This window comes from Cricetulus griseus, chromosome 7 (genome assembly GCF_003668045.3).
Source record: "Cricetulus griseus strain 17A/GY chromosome 7, alternate assembly CriGri-PICRH-1.0, whole genome shotgun sequence".
NCBI lineage: Eukaryota > Metazoa > Chordata > Mammalia > Rodentia > Cricetidae > Cricetulus > Cricetulus griseus.
The window spans coordinates 114465418-114486736 of record NC_048600.1 but is presented as its reverse complement, the minus strand read 5'-3'; the positions used below and the strand labels follow the sequence as shown (position 1 = coordinate 114486736).

At 48.0% G+C, this 21319-nt stretch overlaps 1 protein-coding gene across 2 annotated transcripts; it reads right to left on the bottom strand.

Moving 5' to 3' along the window:
- Positions 1 to 5126: 5126 nt before the first annotated feature.
- Rundc1 (RUN domain containing 1) lies at positions 5127 to 21279 on the bottom strand. Of its 2 annotated transcripts, none has more exons than XM_035448220.1 (5): positions 20712 to 21279; positions 11136 to 11294; positions 9318 to 9516; positions 8487 to 8603; positions 5127 to 7475 (listed from the first exon to the last, which is right to left on the bottom strand). In XM_035448220.1, the coding sequence occupies exons 1-5, from the start codon at positions 21225 to 21227 to the stop codon at positions 6607 to 6609; spliced, it is 1860 nt and encodes a 619-aa protein (XP_035304111.1). In that variant the 5' UTR covers positions 21228 to 21279; the 3' UTR covers positions 5127 to 6606. The 2 variants fall into 2 exon arrangements, with proteins under 2 accessions (XP_035304111.1, XP_027283865.1); XM_027428064.2 differs by having other exon boundaries at positions 5127 to 7472; positions 20712 to 21278.
- Positions 21280 to 21319: the final 40 nt, after the last annotated feature.

Here is a 21319-nt window from a genome sequence, read left to right as displayed (position 1 = left end):
GGTCTCGTCGGGCGGCGCGTCAATTTGAATCAAGCTTTATTAGCAGCACTCACGGCAGACAGCAACAGAGACTTCGGGAGGGGCAGAGGACACGCCAGTCTGCGTCCTCCCCGCTCCGTCGCCTCCCTCGCTGTAGTCCCCCACTCCGCCACTAGATGGGGCACACAGCCTGAAATTTACTGTTCTGCCCGGGAACCAGGTTTTGCGGGCCCTGTAATCCCAACCTTGGGGACTGAGACAGGATTTCCAGTTCCAGTCTAACCCAGGTTACATAGAGAGACCCCGACTTCAGTAAATAAATTAATTAAAAAGTAAAAGTCGGGGCTGGAGAGATGGTTCCGTGGTTAAGTGATCTGGTGGCTCTTCTCACTTTCCAAGCATGCACGCAGGCAGAACACTGTATACGTAATAAATAAATAAAGATATTTTTTAAAAAGAAAAAAAGTGAAAGTCATGGGGAACAAAATCACCTGTGCACTGTTAGGTGAAAAATAGGGAAGGAAGATCAAGTGAATGTTCCTATCTCCAACGTTCAACCCAATGATGCCAGCTATTATCGACCAGACTAAGCGTGTGACACTCCACGCTTTTGTTGTCGTAGTTTTTTTTCGAGACAGGGCTTCTCTGTGTAGCTTTGTAAACCAGGCTGGCCTCGAACTCAGAGATCCGCCTGCCTCTACCTCCCGAGTGCTGGGATTAACGGTGTGTGCCACCAACGCCCGGCTATATCTTAAGGTTTTTTTTTAAAGATTTTATTTATTTATTATATATACAGTGTTCTGCCTGCATGTGCCCCTGCATGCCAGAAGAGGACACCAGATCTCATTACAGATGGTTGTGAGCCACCATGTGGTGGCAGATTTTGAGACCGGGTTTCTCTGTGTGACAGTTCTGGTTGTTCTGGAACTCAGAGATCTGCCTTCCTCTGCATCCCAAGTGCTGGGATTAAAGGTGTATGCCACCACCGCCCGGCTTATTTTTATTTTTTATGTATGAGTATTTTGCCTGCATTATGTATGTGTACCAAATGAGTGCCTAGTGTCCAAGGAGGTCAGAGAAGTGTTGGATTCGTGGAATTGGCGTCACAGATGATTGTCACTATGTGGGTGCTGGAAATTGAACCTGTGTCCTCTCCAGGTCCTCTGCAAGAGTAGAATGTGCTCTAAAGCACTGCACCATCTCTGCAGCTCCTAATTATTATTATTATTTCAAATGTTTTCAATTTACTTTGAAGGATTTTTTTTCTGGTTTTTCGAGACAGGGTTTTTCTGTGTAACAGTTCTGGCTGTCCTGGAACTTGCTTTGTAGATCAGGCTGGCTTTGAATTCAGAGATCCTCCTGCCTCTGCCTCCTGAATGCTGGGATTACAAGCATGTGCCACCTGCCCGGTGAGGTGAAGGATTTACTTTAAATTATGGGTGTGTGGGGGTGAGTACGGTGTCCACAGAAGCCACAGGCTTGCATCTCCCGGAGATGGAGTTACAGGCTGCTGTGAACCATTTGATGTAGGTGCTGGGAACAGAACGCAGGTCTTCTGGAGGAGCAGCAAGTGCTCTTCACCTCTATGCCATCTCTCCAGCACTTCTTAATTTCTGAGACAGGGCTTACTCTGCAGCTAAGATTGGCCTGGAACTCACATCATAGCTTAGGCTGAAATCAGCTTTCAGTGAGTTTCCTGCCAGCCTCGTGTGTCCTAGAATTACAGGTGTGACCCACCACACCCATCGGATATTTACATTTCTATATCCAATTAAATTGTTTTATACATACATATTAAACTATATACCCGAACTATGAACTCATAGCAATCCTCCTACCCCAGTCTCTTCCACCTGTGACTATAGGTATGGGCTACCATGCCTGGCTGCAATTAGACTCTATTTTCTGAAACAGGAGGAAGCATTTCCCAAGGAGGTGACCAAACCAGGCCCCCTACCTACCAATTTTAAAACATTTAAAAAAAATTTTTTTTTTTTTTTTGAGACAGGGTTTCTCTGTGTAGCTTTTGGAGCTCTGGAGACCAGGCTGGTCTCGAACTTACAGAGATCTGCCTGCCTCTGCCTCCCGAGTGTTGGGATTAACTGAACAGAATCTTGAAGGGGTTAAATTCTCCCACTTTCATAACTGAATTTATGTTTCAGTTCTCTAAAAAGGACACACAGGTGTTTCTCCCAACAAAAGCCAATTATCCAGTGTATCCTTGCATTCAGGGGTGAAGTAAAAAAAAATCACATCAAAGGCCTGAGTCTGTCCCACAAGGTCTCAAGGACAGTTCCTGCAGCCCTTTTCTGAGTCACGTCCAGACTTGCCCAAACTTGTGCAGCTATACCCAGAAATAATAAGACCAAACCTCAGCCAATTAGAAACATACTAAAGTAACTGCTGCTTGCTTAACCAATTAGGTAGCTGTCCCTGAAACTCCCCCGCACATCCCTCTTGGGGGGGGGTCATCACCATTTTGTATAGGTGAACGACTCCACATGCATGCTGGCATAATAAATACTATTTGAGTCTGGGGTCTGTCTTCAGTATTGCCTTGGACCCTACAATCTTCATGAAGGAGCAGCTGACTAGTACATTCATCCTCTTCCGCTTGGCTTGAGTCCACACACCAACTCTCTACACGACTTGGCTTCCGTGATGCTCAATGTGAGCCTGCAGGTTCATATTGAGATCTTCTGAAGGCTGCCTCCTGACTGACAAGTGTCATCCCAAGATCACTGCATTGGAGAACACAAAGTATGAAGCACTGGAGAGAGACCCTGGGTACCTGCCTGGCAAAAATGGATGGGAAAGGAGGAAATGTCTTGGACAAACTATTATGTAGCTCAATAAGAGGATCGCTGTCCCGAGTGGAGCCCCATGACCATAATCCCAACTCTCAGAGGAGGCAGTAGATGGAGTATCAGAATTTCAAGTCATCCTCAGTTACATGAGTTCAAGACCAGCATGGGCTATAGGAGACTCTGCCTTGGTTGGCGCACACCTGTTACAGGCAGGAGAATCTCTGTGAGTTCGAGGCCAGCTTGGTCTATATATCAAGGTCTAGGACAACATAGTGAAACCCTGTCTCAAAAACACCAGAACAGAAACAAAGACAAAATGCCAAGAGGCTGGAGTGCTACAGTTACGAGCACTCACTGCCCTTCCAAAGGACCTGAGAGCACACCTTTAATTATGTTTAATTATGGCACTCAGGCAGAGGCAGCTAGCTCTCTGAATTCAAGCCGGCTCCGTCTACACAGCAAGACCCTGTTTTAAAACAAAACCACTTGTTCGGAGGGGATGGTAGCACACACTTGTTCAAGTTCATGCTCAACTACACAGCAAGTTTGAGGCCAGCCTTGGCTACATGAGAGCCTTTCTCCAAACAAACAAACAAACAAAAAACAAACTATAGAATGCTTTAGAAACTTTTTTTTTTTTTAAGATTTATGTATGAGTGCTCTATCTGCATGTACACCTTTATGCCAGAAGAGGGCACCAGACCCCACTAGAGATGGTTGTGTCTGGGAATGGAACTCAGGTCCTCTAAGAGAGCAGTCAGTGCTTTTAACTGCTGAGCCATCTCATCAGCCCTAGAAATCTGTTTGTTTTGGTTTTTCCGAGACAAGGTTTCTCTGTATTGCTTTGGGACCTGTCCTGGCACTCTCTCTGTAGACCAGGTTGGCCTCGAACTCAGAGATCCACCTGCCTCTGCCTCCCAAGTGCTAAGGTTAAAGGTGTGTGCCACTACCACCAGGCTTTGTTTTGTTGTTGTTATGAGACAGGCTTCATTACATAGCCTTGGCTGACCTAGAGGTCACTATGCAACAAGCTGGCCTAAAACTTGTGGCAATTCTCCTGCCTCTGCCTCTTCTGTGCTGGAACTCCACACCTGGCCTGACCCCTTTTTTAAAGTTACATTTATTTTATGTCTGAATATTCGTATGAGTGTGCACATGCCATGGCACACGTGTAGAGGTCAGGACAACTTGTTGAATTTGGTTTTCTTCAAGTCATCAGGCTTGGTGCTAAGTGCCTTTACCTGCATCTCACTGGCCTTTTATTTTTCTTCAAGTCTCATGTGTCCCAGGCTAGCCTCAAACTTGCAAAATACTCCTGCCTCTGCTTCCTCAGTGCTGGGATTTTAGATGGTGTTGTTGCTCAACGTTTACATGGTCCAGGTTGGTCTCAAACCGGAGCTCCTCCTTTACTGAGGGCTTACAAGCATGTGCCACCATGCCCAGCCCATAGCTCCTTTTCATTTCATTCTTGAATATCCTTAGACTTGACTGCCGCGCCTTTCCTTCCTGGGTTGTACCCCAAGCCAGGGACAGATTTATATTATTAGAGGCAGTTCCTTCCCCAGCAGAGATGGCTGCTGGGATGCCAGGGGTCTTTTGCGGGTATTCATCTTTAGGCTTCATGAAGAACTTGCATAGCAATGCCTGTCTGCCCCACGGCCTTCAACCTAGTACTTTGGCAGCTGGAATTTCTGGCAAGTATTTAGGAAATGCTTAGTGCTCTCCACAGTAAAGGTAAAATTAAGGGATGGAAACAGGAGAGATAAGCAGTTAAACACAGAATGACACAATTAGGTGACATGATGGAGCATAAAGACCAGAAGCTTTGGATTTAGGTGACTTGAGTCCAAATGTCAATCTTTGGGCACCCTTCAGTTCAGGTCCCATAGCTGTAATGGGGAATAGTGATAACAATGTCCTTGTAAGTAGGGAGAGTGAAATTAGGATGGCACAACAGAAAAAACCTTCCCCTCCGATAACATAAAGTCTTCATGCAAATAGATTACAAAAATACATGACACAAGCCTGGTGCTGAGTTCAGCTCCTGGAACCCACTTGAAGGTGGAAGAACTAATTCCACAGATGAGCCACGGAACTCCTGTTCCCACACACAAACACCATACACATCAAACCTAAATTAAAGCAGTACAGGGGCAAAACCGTAGCACTTTTTAGGGAATTTGACCAGGCAAAAACAAATACATACAAACCACTACTGCCACCAAATCCTGACTTGATCAAGGGCAAAGAGGAAGTAGACAGTTCCTAAAGAACTACTGACCTAGATTACAAAGGCTGATAGGACTAGAGAAACTTAGAAAGCAGAAGGGAGATACGGGCTCTGCTGAGAAACTACACAAAATATTGTAATTTTATTATCGATCACAGATAAATCATTATTTATGATATTTTACAATTTTTTTCCCCTAGGGGTGGTGCTGAGGATCGAACGACAAGGCCCCAGACAGGCCAGGCACACAGTCTACGACTGAACTGCATCCCAAGCCCTGAAACACTGTTGTGTTTCATAGGGAAACTGCACTTATTTCCATTAAATGTCAATGACTCGTAAGTTAAAGTGTACTTCACTTTAAAAGTGAAGTGGCAGTTTAGTTCACCCATCTCCGGTGAGTGCTGCAGCATGTGCCCGCCCGCTGCCAGCTACCACACAGGGGAGTCACTTTCACAGATGTGCAGGAGTGTGGTCTGTATGGAGACCAGTAATAATCCCTGGCCCGGCCCTGCTGCTGAGTACCTTCCCTGTCAGACACTCTTCAGGTCAAGTGGTGTCAGCGGGTCACAAGGGGACTGTGCCACTCATCACTGTGTGTGCTGTGTGTTCTTGAGTGACAAGGATTTTTCTGAATGCTTTCATTTCCAAAGACTGTCAGTCCTGAGAGGGTCACAGAGGAAAGTGACTTTCCAGAGATAGTACCTGACATCAGTTGTTGTTCTCTGTAACTGGAAAAGCACTGTCTGTGTAAGGATTACCTCAGCAGGAGGATTTCCACTCTCATCTTAGACTCACACTAAAACTCCCTTAGAAGAAAGGGGAATCAGAATTCCTAACTGGAATTACAGTTCTGGCCCTAGGACTCTCACAGCTGCTTCTGAAGGAGAGGACTGCTTCCAACTGAATTAGCAGGAGCCTCAAGTTCAGTGTCTTCCAGAACTCCCTCACAGTGACTTGCTGCCAAGAAGAGAACGGGGCCCAACCTGCATTTTCTAAAAATCAGACATGCCAGAGTGAGCTGGGCATCAGCTATGCGTGGTAAGTGATTTTGTTAACACAGTGGGACAGGTACACTGTGGTGGGCTGGGGCGGCTCTCTGCTTGCTTTCAACGTCCTCAGCTTGGCTGTGTGCATGCTTTCCAGGCACACTTCCCTGGGCGACAGCACCTCTAGTCCTGACACACTTTCTCAGATTTTATTATTAAATTGATTTGTGTTTGGGCAGGGATGCGCACAGTTCATGTGTGGAGGTAAGAGGACAACTTGTGAGAGGATTGTTCTTTCCTTGTACCGTGCGGGTCCCCAGCCTCACTCAGATTGCCAGGTGTGATAGCAAGCATCTTTACCTGGTGAGCCATCTCTCAGGCCCCTGACACTATTTTTGATGACAGTCTCTGGCACATCTTTCTAATACGCTAAGAGGAAAACAGACTTTGCCTCCATTTGGCTGACCACCTGAAAAGAGTTTAAGAAAAATAAAAATGTCTGTAAGGGTCCCTCTGGCTCTGCGGCTTGTACTGTAGAACATGAGGCCCTCTACCTCTTGAGAGCAAGGCATGTGGGGTCCAAGGTCAGGGTTCTCTCTCATCAAAAGGCATCCTTGATGTTCTTGAGCTGGCGCACCGCCAAGTCCACAGGAAGGCTGAACTTGAGGCTGCTGAGGCGGCTGAGCAAGTTGAGGGCACTTTCAAAACCTGTGTGGGCCATGTAGCTCCAGGGCTGGTAATGGGACTCGATGAGGGAGCCTGACTTGCAGATGAGGTTCACCCAGGACACCAGGCGTTGCTCATTCAGGGCCATGCACACCAAAGCCTTCAGCTCCGAGTCAGCACTGCGCTTGAAAGGGTCATGCTCTGTCAGCACCAGGTGGATGGCTGTCAGAAGGCTCTGTTTGGGGGTCACAGCACTACCACCCATTACAGGCAGCGCAAAGGACTGTGAGAGCTTCCGGGCTGGGGAGTCCACATATGCACGGCCATTCTTGGCATGATAGTACTTCACAAAGAGCTCCCAGGGATGCATGGTCTCAGGGGCTGAGGAGAAGGCTGGCAACAAACAAGCAATGGGGGCCATGACAAGACTCATCCCAGAGGAGGTGGCGTAGAGGCCATGGGCCAGCAGGTCCCTCACGGCCACTGTCAGTTCCTTCCGCACAGCCATGGTTAGCTCGTCCTTGCCTCCTAGAGAGAGGTCCTGGAGGTTGGCCGAAGTGATGACATGGTCATGTGGCTGATGTCTCAGGGCTAGCTGCTTCACTCTGTCTACTGACACTTCCAGCCTTTTCAGTAAGGGGGAGTAGTCTCTGTCTGCCTGGTCCCTCTGCCACAAGGACTGAGGGATCTGGCCTGTGGCACAGCCCAATTGGCTAACAGCAAAGATCTGGAGCACAGCCAGCGCTCGGCGCATCAGGTGTAACCCTGTTTCCCGGACTCTCTTCACGTCTTCTGCCTTTGCTGCTTAGAAAACAGTGATTCGTTAGAAAGAGGACAAAATGACATAGAACATTCAACAAGTCACAAGCCGAGAGCAAGTTTTGCTCCTAAACCACAGTACAGGTGCCACACGAAGGCAAGGATGTAGCTGGACTGACTTATTTTTGGCTGATGATACTAACTGTAATTGAGATACTGTGCAGACATATACAATTCAGGCTGTTAATTTTGTCACCCAGGATCTTGCTATCGTGGCAATCATCACCTGTCAGCCTCCCTACTGCTGGGATTTCAAGCAGACACCACCATGTCCAGGTTGGCCTCAAACTCTATCTCCCTGCCTCAGTTTCTCCAGTGGTAGGATTATAGGTAGATGCCACCATGCTCAGCTTCTTGGTTTTGTTTTTTGGTGTTCATGAATATATCCAGGGCTCTAGGACTCCACCCACACTAGGTATATACTAGCCACTCCTCCCAGACCTAGTCATTTTTAAAAAAATATACTTAAGAATTGCACATACGCCGGGCGTTGGTGGCGCACGCCTTTATTTCCAGCACTCAGGAGGTAGAGGCAGGCGGATCTCTGTGAGTTCGAGACCAGCCTGGTCTCCAGAGTGAGTGCCAGCATAGGCTCCAAAGCTACACAGAGAAACCCTGTCTCGAAAAGACACGCCCTCAGGCTTGTCAGCAAGCCCCTTTGGCTGCTGAGCCAGTCTCACAATCCTTTCTTTTGGTCATATAGAATTTCCATATGTAGTCCAGATTGGCCTTGAACTTTTTTTTTTCAATTATTTAAGGGCATTGGTGTTCTGCCTGTGTATATGTCTGTGTGAGGGTGTCAGATTGTTGGAGTTACAGACAGTTCTTAGCTGCCATGTGGGTGCTGGGAATTGAACCTGGGTCCTCTGGAAGAGCAGGCAGTGCTCTTAACTGCTGAGCCATCTCTCCAGCCCCCAATCTTGAACTTTCAATCCTCCTGCTTCTACTTCCCACTTTCTGCTTTTGTAGCCTGTGCGTTCTCGGAGCTGTACTTACTTTTGCCAGCTCCTGGGGGCACAGAGCTGCTGCCGGTTCTGGTGAAGCCGTTTCCTGACTTCCCGCTGGCCTTGCACTCACAGTGTCCACTTGTCTGCATGGGGCTTCCCACTTCATCTATTATCAGAAGTCACAAAATCAAAATCAAGACACTTTATTTATCCCCTTCATAGCAGATTTTGATTTTTTTATTTTATTTTTGGTTTTTTCAAAACAGGGTTTCTCTGTGTAGCTTTGTAGACCAGGCTGGCCTCGAACTCACAGAGATCCGTCTGCATCTGCCTCCCAAGTGCTGGGACTAAAGGCGGGTACCACCACTGCTGGGCCTCAAAGCAGATTTTTAAAGGGAAAAGGAATAGTTAATCCTGCCTCGTATATGACTAGAATTTTATAAATTACTGTTTCACTGTGTGAAAGATGCCTGGTACAGCATAGTTGGCTCACTAAATATTTGCTTAGCAAACGAAGAATGAATCATTCCTAGTGAAGAGAGTAAGACTAAGGGGGAGGAATCTGCTCAAGGACACGAGGACAGCAGTGGCCCTGAAAGACACACTCAGAGACAATGTTCTTTCCATTCTTCTATGGCATACATAAGAGGTCTCGTGCAGGCTAGCCTGGCGCTCATTCTAACAACAGGCTGGCCTATAACTGAGAGATCTGCCAACCTCTGCCTCTCTGCATTTGAGGACTAAAGGCATGGAGCACCACACCCTTTTCAAGTCTTAAATTCTCTTAAACACAGTGACAAGTGGCCCCTTTAGATATGAGTTCTCAGACTACACAAACTACTGCACTGTTCAGGCTTCCGCTTCCCAACATTCCTCTGACCTTGGATGAAGCTGATGAACATCTCAAGGTCTCGGATCTGGGTTTTCAGTTGCTCAACCAACTGTTCCTTCACCCGAGCTGGGTTGACAATCTGAGCCACTGCTGCATCCACACGCTGGCGCAGCTCCTCGGTTGACAGGGAACTGATGTCCTCATTGAGATTCATGTCCAGTTTCTTTATTAGCTCATCGATGATCACCTATCAAAACCACAGCAATGAGTGTACCCTTTGTAATTCTCAAGGAGGGCAAGGAAGGAGAATCTTAGCGAGGCGTCTATGCTCAAACATAAAATGGAACAGACCTCAGGATTCAGGAGAAAACGATGCCGCTGCTGATTAAGATGAGGATGGCCTGAGAGATGGCTCAGCAGATAAATGCACTTGTTATACAAGCCTAGTGACCCAAGTGAAATCCTCAGAACCCACATAAAGGTGGAAGGAGAGAATGTGGCTGTGGCCACACTCATACAGTAATTTAAAAAGAAAGACAAGGCAGGGCGGTGGTGGCCTATATAGCAACTTAGTGGCCAGCCTAGGCTATATGAGAACTGTCTCGAAAAACAAACAAGCTAGGCAGTGGAAGCGCACACCTTTGATCTCAGAACTGAGGAGGCAGAGATGGGCAGATCTCTGGGAGGTCAAGGACAGCTTGGTCTACAAAGTGAATACCAAGGCAACCAGGTTACATAGAAACCCTGTTTCGAACAACCAACCAACCAACCAACCAACCAAAAAAGCAAACAAACAAATAAAAAAAAATCCCAGCATTCGGGAGGCAGAGGCAGAGACAGGTGTATCTCTGTGAGTTCAAAGCCAACCAGGTCTACAAAGAGAGTTCCAGGACAGGCTCCAAACCTACACAGAGAACCCCTGTCTCGAAAAAACAACAAAACAAAACAAAAGAACACATAGTTCCTTTTGATCAGAAATGATACTACTTACCGGGCATTGGTGGCGCATGACTTTAATCCCAGCACTCGGGAGGCAGAGGCAGGCGGATCTCTGTGAGTTCGAGACCAACCTGGTCTCCAGAGTGAGTGCCAGGATAGGCTCCAAAGCTACACAGAGAAACCCTGTCTCGAAAAAAAAAAGGAAAAAAAAAAGAAATGGCACTACTCATGCACTGTGAACTCACCATGCCAGCTAACTTTCACCATTAGAACAAGCTGATGATCCAAAGTGGATAAAGGTCCAATAGACTCATATTTGGGCTGGAGAGGTAGGCCATCGTGAAGAGTACTAGCACTCTTCCAGAGGACCAGGTTTGGGTTCCCAGCACCCATATGGCAGCTCACAAGCTCACAACCTCTGTAACTCCACTTCAGAGGGCCTGCCACCTTCTTCTGGCTTCTACAGCTCTTCAAGCACATGGTACAAAGACCTATATGCAGGCAAAACACTCATACACATCAAATAAAAATAAGTAAAATCCCCCAAACCTTGGGAAGCAGAGGCAGGTGGATCTCTGTGAGTCCGAGGCCAGCCTGGTCTACAAAGTGAGTTCCAGGACAGTCAGAGTTACACAGAGAAATCCTGTCTCAAAAAACAAACAAAAAATCCCCCAAACCTCATACTTTCTCTAAAGGCTTCCAAGTGACTATATCCCTTTTATTGATGAAAACAAATGATAATGGAACTTTGGAAGGAACGGAACAAGAGAGACTGGTTCCAGGAAATAGTAAACTTTCCCTTTGATTGGACCCACAATTCTTGGTAAGGCCATGGGAGAAGTGTACTGAGGGGAGGCTATGCTGGAGCCACCAGCAGGAATACATTAACCATAAGAAATGCTGGAGTCACTTCTGAGGTCTGCTCACCTGCTGTCTTTCCAAGACCACGGACTGCGGCAGGGAGTCATAACTGCCCTCCTGATATGCAAAGGTTTCCAGGTCATCAAGCTGGGTCTTGAGCTGCAAAATCAATTCTTTCTGCTTCTCCCTCTGGGTTTCCAGGCGCTCTCGTTTTTCCTGCTCACTCTATGAAGAGAAAAACCACTTGGGTCTATTTCACAGAAAAGAGAAGCCAAAAACACCTTATAAGACTTGGGCCAATAATGACCAGAAAAATATATAATGCTTCCAAACGATTCAATGAAAACAACTGACAAGGCAGTGCAACAATAAGAATATTAACTCAGGGCAGTTGGTTACATGTGTGTTTTCTCTTTTTGGTTTTTGGAGACAGGGTTTCTCGTGTAAGCCCTAGCTGTCCTGGAATTCACTCTATAGACCAGGCTGGCCTCAAACTCATAGATCCACCTGCCTCTGTTTCCTGAGAGCTGGGTTTAAAGGCCTGCACCCCTACATCACTACATGTGTGATTTAAAAAAGTGATCACCCCTTCATTGGAAACAGGATATAAATACAATGGAGCCTTTTGTTAAAAGAATTCTTGTTTTTCAAAGGTCTCATCAGGAGAGAGAAAACTTAGGTATGATGGCCTCCTGGAGTTAAAGGTGTCATCTTCATGGCCAGTCAAGACAGTATAACTTCCCACTACTCAGTGTAAATCAGTTTTACAAAACAGTCTGGGGGAATGAGCCTGGTATGGAGGCTTGTGTAAACTCAAGGATAAGAAGTTCTAATCCAGCATGAGCTAGATAGCTAGTCTGAAGCTAGGCTGGGCTAATGAGACCCCCATCTCAAAAAGCAAGGATGGGGATCTGAATATAGACAAAGACTTTATATAGAGAGAAATCAACCAGTTTTCTGAAATTTCAAAGCTACTTGGAAAGGTTATAGCTATTTCTGTAAAAGGGGAAACAATGACATGTAAGTACCTAAGGCACAGAAATACAGAGACTCCAAGTTACAGGGGTGGGAAGGTGACAGTGTGGTGCGTGGGCATATGTATAGGTTAGGTTTCTCTGAGGATAACCCCCTTTTCATGGCAGTTACCACATAACTTCTGTCTTTAAGTTATTAAAAGTCTGTTATTAAAAGTCCTTTACAGTGATCAAGTCTTGACAACATGTTCTTAGATACTGGGTCTAAACAAATCAAAAAGCAGCCAGGCGTTGGTGGTGCATGCCTTTAATCCCAGCACTCAGGAGGCAGAGGCAGGCAGATCTCTGTGAGTTCGAGGTCAGCCTGGTCTCCAGAGTGAGTGCCAGGATAGGCTCCAAAGCTACACAGAGAAACCCTGTCTCGAAAAACCCAAAAAAAAAACCAACCAAACAAACAAACAAAAACAAAAACAAAAAGCAAGCCAGACATGTCTGTACACCTGTACTCCTACTCCTCAGTGAGTTTCAGGCCTGGACTACATACATATACAGACTGAAACAATCATCACTGAAAAAAAAATTAAAAACAAACAAACAAACAAACAAACAAAGGAGCAGAGGCAGTAAATCCCTTGTAGGCATAAGGCTGCATTTTAAACTAGGATACACAGTATTAAACTTAACTGTAAAGTGGTACTTACCAAGCCCTCAAGAAGCAAGGTATGAGAGAGAATAGATGAAAAACAAAGAATTAACTTTTTGTTCAACTTCTTAAAAAGCAATCCCCTTTTTTAGTTTTGCTGAACATGAAAGCAGCCTCAGGATACTCTTCCGATCCTTCCTGAGTCTACTGCTTTTTCTCAAAGCCCCATTCTTTTTCTCAGCTTAGTAACTAGGTCTTCACTGAAAGCTTTCTCTGATTTTCTCCAGGCAGAACAAGTCATTTCTTCCTTTGTATTGTGTACACTTACTCATTATAGTATTTGTTTAGGACCTGTTTCTATTAATCTACAAACTCCTAAAGGGCAAAGGTCTTGACTTCCAACCCTAATATACCTAGAGCTGTGCCCAGTATGAAGTGAATTCTCAGTATGTAGTTCTTTTCTGACTTAAAAAACATTTTTTAAATTTCAGTCGGGCAGTGGTGGCTCACGCCTTTAATCCCAGCACTCAGGAGGCAGAGGCAGGAGGATCTCTGAGAGTTCGAGGCCAGCCTGGTCTTCAAAGAGAGTTCCAGGACAGCCTCCAAACCTACAGAGAAACCCTGGCTTGAAAAACCCAAAAGAAAAAAAATTTAAATTTTATTTTTTGCTTATAGTATTTTGCCCACACATATGTCTGTGCACCATGTGAGGGCCTGATGTCCATGGAGGCTGAAAGAGGGGGTCTGATCCTTTCCAACAGGGTTTACAGACAGTTGTGGGCTGCCATCTGGATGCTGGGAACCAAACCTGGGTCCTCTGGAGGAGCAACCAGTGCTCTTAATCACTGAGCCATCTCTCCAGTTGAAAGACCCCCGGAGAGGTTCTTTCGTGGAAGAAGACCCACACCCAGGAATCAGCGAAACCACGAACTTTGGATGTAAGAACAAGAGGATTTATTAATAACACGGATATCCGGGGCTTAGCTTCTGTTTTGCCAAGCCCCGAGCCCCGGAAGGAGGGTCCTTTTATAAGGGAAAACAGGCATAGTACAGAAGCGAAAAGCATCAAATCAGCATTTTCTCAAGGTTTAATAGCCAGGCGAAATGGCCTTATCTCCTGCCGGTCCAGATGGCTGGCCTTGGGACCGAGCGATCCGGCGGGGGTTGGCCTTGCGTGGGGCGGGGAGTGAGGGCCAGCAGCTGCAGAGATCAAAAGGTGCTAAGGAGGGAAGTGCTAAGGAGGGAAAGATGTATTCGCGCGCCCCGCCAGCTGCCGACCAGAGTAGAAAGGCTACAGCCCAGGGGTGGGGGTCTTTCATCCCCCATTTCTCTTGTTACTGAATGGAATCTTTCATTCAGAGGTCTCTGGATATTCTGGATCTATCTGCTTTAGCTGGTGGTATTGTTGAGTTAAAACTAAGGTTTGTATGGCAGATAATCGTTCTCTAATGAATTGAGTTATCTTGTTCAGAATGCAGGGACCAAGTATAAGGATTAATAATAGAATAATCAGAGGTCCCATGAGAGTAGATACCAGAGTAGTGATCCAGGGGGACTTAGTGAACCATCCTTCGAACCATCCTTGTTGAGACTCAAATAGCTGTTGCCTCTGTTTTAGCCTTTCCCTAAGTTTGGCCATGCTATCCCTTACTATTCCTGTATGATCTGCATAAAAGCAGCATTCTTCCTTGAGGGCAGCACATAGCCCCCCTTCCTGTAAAAATAATAAATCTAATCCTCGTCTGTTCTGCAGGACCACCTCAGAGAGTGATGTTAAGGATTTTTCGAGTGCACTGACTGACTCTTCCAGTACCTGGATGTCCGTGTGCATGGCTTGTTGTAGAAGCTTAAAATGATTAATTCCCTGTAGGGCAACGGTTCCGGTCCCTATGCCGGCTGCTATGCCCCCCACTGTTATTCCTCCTAATAATAGGGCCACGGTAAGGGATATTGGCTCCCTCTTATATCGGGTTGATTTCCCTAGTACGCTGTAAACATATTCAGGTTGGTGGTATGTGACTTTGGGCCAAAGTTCTATCAATATACAAAAATCAATGGTGGTGTTGAGAACAGTGGTAGAGACACAGGGAGTCAACCCAGTACTGCAAGCCCAATAAGTTCCATAAGGGGCAACAAGGTATCGGCTGTCCTGAGATAATGGCTCTACTTGGTTACATAATTCTTGATGTGAGGGAGGGATCCTGCCTATGCATAGCCCCTTTCCTGAGACCTCAGATATTGTGAGCTTGTGCTGCATAGCAGCTCCACAACTGGTAGGTGCTGAGGTCTGGTTGGAGTAGTTGCCCAGTATTGCCACGCCTTCATAATATGGGGGCCGGGAAACTAGGCATAACCAGCATTCCTGAGTCTTGTTGGGGTCTGAAAAATTTAAGGCTTGGTAAACTCCTTGGATTAATTGTAATAATCTATCTCCGGTACCTGGAGGGTCTCTGGTTAACTCGATGTTTAGGGCATCTGGGGTGGGGGAGAAGATGACAGCATCTGGGGTAGGAGTGATAGCTTTAGGAACGGTAGGGGGTTCAGGGACTTGGAATTGGGTTGGGGCCCTCTGGTCCGCTATTACTGTGTTTGGCCCGACTGATTGTTGGCTTAGGGGAGTAATTTGTCTGTACAGGGAGAATAAGGTCACCGGATCTTTCCCTGCTCGGTGCAGCCGGAGTCCCCAGACTTTAGGACTATCCCAAGTAGTCCTTTTTCCAGCATCTGTGAACCTCAGGATGAGAGGGTTGCATTTTCCTCCGGGGGTGGCGCCTTGAAAACCTCCCTCAGATCCTGTACTGGCCTATAGTCATTGGTTCCTGGCTTCCTGACGGGCAACAAAGGTGTATTCCAAGGAGATTTACAGGGCACCAGAATCCCTTGTTCAAGTAACCTTTTAATATGTGGCCGAATTCCTTCTCGGGCTTCTTTAGGCATTGGATACTGTCTGACGGATGCAGGAAGGATGGCAGCTTTTAAGGTTACTATAATTGGGGCCTGGTTGATGGCAAGGCCCATTCCTCCTGTTTCAGCCCAGGCTTGGGGAAATTCCGCAAGCCAGTGATCAAGGGTTTCCTGATTGTTCGAATTAGTCCTCTTTTCATGGAGTCTGTATTCATCTTCTATGGACATTGTCAAGATGGTAAGGGGAATTCCCTCTGGCCCTGTGACTTTGACTTCTGACCTCTCAAAGTGTATTTGAGCTCTTAATTTGGTCAATAGGTCCCGTCCTAGTAAGGGGTAGGGGCAATCTGGCACATGGAGGAAAGAATGCATAACCTTACCAGTCGCGAGCTGGAGCTGCCGATTTGTAGTCCAATGGTACTGCTTTCCGCCTGTAGCTCCCTGTACCCATGCAGTCCGGTGACTCAGGGGTCCGGGTGACCGATTCAGAACGGAATGTTGTGCCCCTGTATCTACTAGGAAGGTGACCGGATGCCCCCCGACTTGCAGTGTTATCCTGGGCTCAGGGGGGGGCTCCTGGCCCTGACTTCTCTAATCTTCTAGGTTTAGAAGGTCAGAGGTTCTTGGCCGTGGAGGCTTGGCCCGGGGGTTCTTAGGGCATTCTTTTGCCCAATGTCCTTTTTCTTTGCAGTAAGCGCATTGATCCCTGTCCAGGTGGGGCCCCCTTCTGCCATCCCTCTGCCTATTCTGTCTCTGACCTGTCACTACTGTGGCCAATAGCCTGCTCATCTCTCTATTCCGCTTACGGTCTCTTGCAGCCTCTTTCTCCTCTGCTTCTTTTCTCAGTCTTTCCTCTCTCTCCTGGGCTTCCTTTCTCCAACGTTCTTCTCTTTCTGTCTGTGTCTCTCTCTTATTAAAAATACGTTCTGCTTCCTTTAACAAGTCTTGGAGCGTATATCCTTGTAAATTTTCTAGCCTTTGGAGCTTGTTTCTTATGTCCGGGGCTGACTGCCAAATAAAGGACATAGAAACGCTGGTGGCCTGCCCTGGATCTTCTGGATCATAGGGAGTATACATTCTATATGCTCCTTTTAGTCTCTCTAGAAAAGTGGCGGGCGATTCCTCCGCCCCCTGTATTACCTGCTTTACCTGGGCCAAATTGGTAGGTCGGCGTCCTGCCCCCCGGAGACCCGCGACCAGCAACTGGCGATAGAGACGCAGATGGGTCCTACCTGCTTCAGTAGTAAAATCCCATTCAGGTCTTTCAAGAGGGCAAGCCGCATCGATTTCATTGGGCAGCTGGGTGGGCTGCCCGTTGGCTCCTGGGACATTCTTTCGTGCCTCTAGTAGAACACGCTGTTTCTCTTCCGAGGTTAAAAGAACCTGCAAAATCTGCTCACAATCATCCCAGGTAGGTTGGTGAGTTGTGAGTACCGACTCTATGAGAGATGTCAGCCTCACAGGGTCTGCAGAGAAGGAAGGATTATTATTTTTCCAGTTATAGAGGTCCGATGCTGAGAATGGCCAATATTGAGGTTGGCCATTCGGTCCAGTTCGGAGGGGCAAAGCGGTTGAATCTGGAGCGGGCTGCTCCCTGCGACCTCTTAGTCGGTGAGCCATTGGGGAAGGGTCAGGTGGGGGAGCTGAAGCCGTCTCTGCCGAGACGGCGGGGGCCGCTTCTGCCTCTGGCGGGGGCGGCAGCGCCGGGTATGGAGGGGGTTCTTCAGTCAATAGGTCAGCCAACAGGTTTTCTCCCGGGGGAAGCACCTCAGGCGTCTTCTTCTTCTCTTCAGCTTTAGCGTCCTTTACCGCTGTAGGGTAAAGGCTGGAGTGGGGAGGGAGCTGGGGATTGGAAAGGGTTGGGGTTGAGGGAATGGGCCGGTTGGAGCGGTTAGAGGGAGGAAGGGAGGGGGAGCCCTTGGGGTGTAGGAAAGGACGTATCCAGGGGGGGGGTCCTGAACCAAGGCCTCCCAAGTGACTATGTATGCCACCTGGTCGGGATGCCCCTGTGGTCCAGGATCCATAGTCTTCTCTTTCACCTGAAATATAGTTTGGAGGTTAAAGGTACCATCTCGCGGCCAGCCAACGTCAAAGGCTGGCCATTCTGAGGAACAAAGAGTAATCCATTTGCGTTTACGCACATCAACAGATTGGTTATGAGCATAATCCTGCACATCTCTCCAGTGTGAGAGTGTTAGGGACAAGGGAGTGGTGATAGTTTGTCCCATAGTTTCTAGACTTAGTAGAACACAGATAATGGTTATGATACAAAGACTAAGCAAAACAGAACAGGCTTTCGCTGCGCGGTTTCGACAGAGAGTCGATAGTAAGATTTTAGAAGGCGTTGAAGAAGGGGGCCAGCCTTCTTCGTCCCCGGTAAGGATTGCAAATCCTTCAAGCCGAGGACCCTCTCCAAAGAGGTTGGGAAGCTGTCCAGTCATAGATCTCAGCTCAAAAACAAAAGTACAAAGGTGAGCCCACTAATGCTTCAATCGCTACCAGGACGTCTCCTGGAGCCAGGGTCGGGAGTCCGAACCCGTCAAATACAAATGTACGCAGCTGTGTACTACCAACGCGGGCGCGCAGTTCATGAAATGGTTTCAGACAGAAAGACAGGACCAGACGAGACAAGACAGTGGATCCACATAACACTTACCTCCCAAATGTGGGTCGGTGGTCCCTGGGCGGGGGTCTCGATCCCGGACCGAGCCCCCAAATGAAAGACCCCCGGAGAGGTTCTTTCGTGGAAGAAGACCCACACCCAGGAATCAGCGAAACCACGAACTTTGGATGTAAGAACAAGAGGATTTATTAATAACACGGATATCCGGGGCTTAGCTTCTGTTTTGCCAAGCCCCGAGCCCCGGAAGGAGGGTCCTTTTATAAGGGAAAACAGGCATAGTACAGAAGCGAAAAGCATCAAATCAGCATTTTCTCAAGGTTTAATAGCCAGGCGAAATGGCCTTATCTCCTGCCGGTCCAGATGGCTGGCCTTGGGACCGAGCGATCCGGCGGGGGTTGGCCTTGCGTGGGGCGGGGAGTGAGGGCCAGCAGCTGCAGAGATCAAAAGGTGCTAAGGAGGGAAGTGCTAAGGAGGGAAAGATGTATTCGCGCGCCCCGCCAGCTGCCGACCAGAGTAGAAAGGCTACAGCCCAGGGGTGGGGGTCTTTCACAGTCTTCAGTACATATTTCTTATACGTTTTTGGACTAAATTAGGTACAGAATAACAAATTCCAAAAATGAACTCTGGCTGGAGGATATTATCTAATCAGTCAAAAAAGAAAGAAAGAAAGAAAGAAAGAAAGAGAGAGAGAGAGAGAGAGAAAGAAAGAAAGAAAGAGTCCATTTTTGTCATCCTTCTGTGAGGCCAAGGAAGAAAGAAACCAGCTATAAATCCGTATTTGTTTCCATGGCTACATCTGCCAAAGTCTGTCACTTGCTGTCATAGTTGCAGCATATTTGCAGGAGTTGGGCAAACAAATTTAACAGAAAGAACAATAAGTTCTGGGGCAAGGCAGGAAATAATAGATTTAATTTCCAGTGCAAAATGAGATAAAGGTTAAAGTAATTTGGAGAGGCTTGGGATACAGCTAAATTGGTGGAGCAGCTGCCTAGCATGCACTAGATGCTGGGTTCAGAGACAAGCACTGGATAACTGGTCCCCATGCCGGTAATCTCAGTATTCAGAGGGTGGAGGCAGGAGACACTCACTTATATTTAAGAAAATACTTCAAGATTATTCTATAGCAAGTTCAAAGGCAGCCTTAGCTAGAGAGCCTGCCATTAAAAAAAAAAAAATTACAGGCCCAGTAGTGGCATTTGCTTTAAACCCAGCACCGGGAGGCAGTGGCATGCAGATCTCTGTGAGAGTTCGAGGCCAGCCTGGTCTACAGAGCTACACAGAGAAACCCTGCCTCAAAAAAAAAAAAAAAAAAAAAAAAAAAAAAGGAATACAGCTGCTTAATAGGTAGATGGAACACAAATTTTTATGGCATTACACTGAAAATTTTTCTGAAAGTGACAGTGAACAATAAAAAGTACCATGTCTACACAGGCCCTTTCCTGTCATTCACTACTGAACTGGGGCTACAAGTGATTCTACCTACTCTAACTTTTTAAGTCTGGCTACTGAAAGCTGGCTGCTCCTTGGGCAAGGAGATATGAGAAGGAAGGAACTGGAAACAGTTCAGATTAACAAAAGTCAATTAACTGTTACCGAGAATTTTCCTGGCTAAAGCCGTTCTGACTGAGAAGAAGGTCATATGTGGACTGTAATCTGCAGAATATGAAAGAGAAAGGCAGCTTGTCTCATTTCTTCCAGCTTCCAGAGATGCTAGATTTGTAAGGAACCTTTCCCTGGTGTGGCTTACAGAATTTCATTGCTTCTTCGGTGTACTAAAGAAGGCGCTTGTCAGCCAGGAGACACCGTTCAGAGAACCCCATTACTACGCAGGATGGCAGAGCAGTTTGAAGACATGGCTAGGAATCCCTTATAATCAGGAGGTGTGTTTCTTTCCACTACCAAGAGAAGGTGTTGCCGGGCAGTGGTGGCACATGCGTTTATTTCCAGGACTTGGGAGGCAGAGGCAGGCGGATCTCTGTGAGTTCAAGGCCAGCCTGGTTTACAGAGTGAGTTCCAGGACAGCCAAGGAAAGCCTGTCTGAAAACACCCGCCGGGCTTCCCCCCAAAACAAACAAACAAAAAACCGAGGGAAGGTGTCTATTTACCCAACCTCTCACTGAGATAAGACAGCATAAAGATTACAAGCCAAAAAATCATGGGGGGGGGGTGGTTAATTTACATTTCCATGGACTCCAATTCACTTCCCAGTTCTCCTGTTCCCCTGGCTCATCTGTGAGCAAGTGCCCAGGGCTGGAGGTATAGATATCTCACGGCAGAGCGTCTGACACACGTACACACTCAAGATAAGCACCGTAAAGGCGCGGGCAAGGTAAACTGAGGCAGCACTGCTTCCCTTACCCACTCGCGGCCTTTTCAGTGCTCGCCGTGCGTCTTTCTGCATCTTCCTGTCTCCAGCGTGCCCTGTCTTCCTCGGCCGCCTCTGCATCTCCGCCCTCGCACTCCCCGCCCGCCCCATCCTCACGCCCGGCCGGACTCACCTGGTCCTCGCCCCGCACGCGAGGCCGGTCGTCCGGAAGCCCGCCGCCGCCGCCGTCGCCGCCGCAGGGGCCTTGCAGCCCCTCGTAGCCCAGGACGTGAGGGCAGCCGCGGAAGGCGAAGTCTTCGAGCTCGCGCAGGAGTCGCTGCTGCTCCGCCGGCGCCCCGCGCACCACCTGGCGCAGACGGAACTGCACCTGCGCGAAGTGCGAGGACAGCGCGAGCAGGGCCGAGTCCAGCTGCCGCCGCTCGGCTTGCAGTCGCCTCAGCGTGAGGACGGTCGCGTCCGGAGGAGAGCCCGCGGCCGCTCCCGGCTCCTCGGCTGCCGCCGCCGCCTCCTCCGAGAATGCCGCCGCCCCGGGCCCGGCCTCGGCCACCGCCCCCACTGGGGCCCAGCGCACTGCCTCGCAAGGTGGCAGCGACTCCTCCTCCTCGTCTTCCTCCTCTTCGTCCTTCGCCTTCGGCTCGAAGGCCGTCACCACAGTTCCCAGCTCCGTAGCCGCTTCCACGGCCGCCATCTTCCCGGAAACGCCGTCGCACGTCAGTCGCGCCCCCTCGCTGCCATGACAACGGGGCGCCGGCCGGGAAGCCCGGAGGGGCGGTGGGCGGG

Excerpts from the sequence above, each read along its gene's own strand:
- Rundc1 (XM_035448220.1), bottom strand. The coding sequence starts at position 21,227 with ATGGCGGCCGTGGAAGCGGCTACGGAGCTGGGAACTGTGGTGACGGCC. Across the intron at positions 11,295-20,711 it reads GCGTGCGGGGCGAGGACCAG|AGTGAGCAGGAAAAACGAGA; the intron begins GTGAGTCCGGCC and ends TTCTCTTCATAG. Across the intron at positions 8,604-9,317 it reads GTTCATCAGCTTCATCCAAG|ATGAAGTGGGAAGCCCCATG; the intron begins GTCAGAGGAATG and ends TTCTGATAATAG.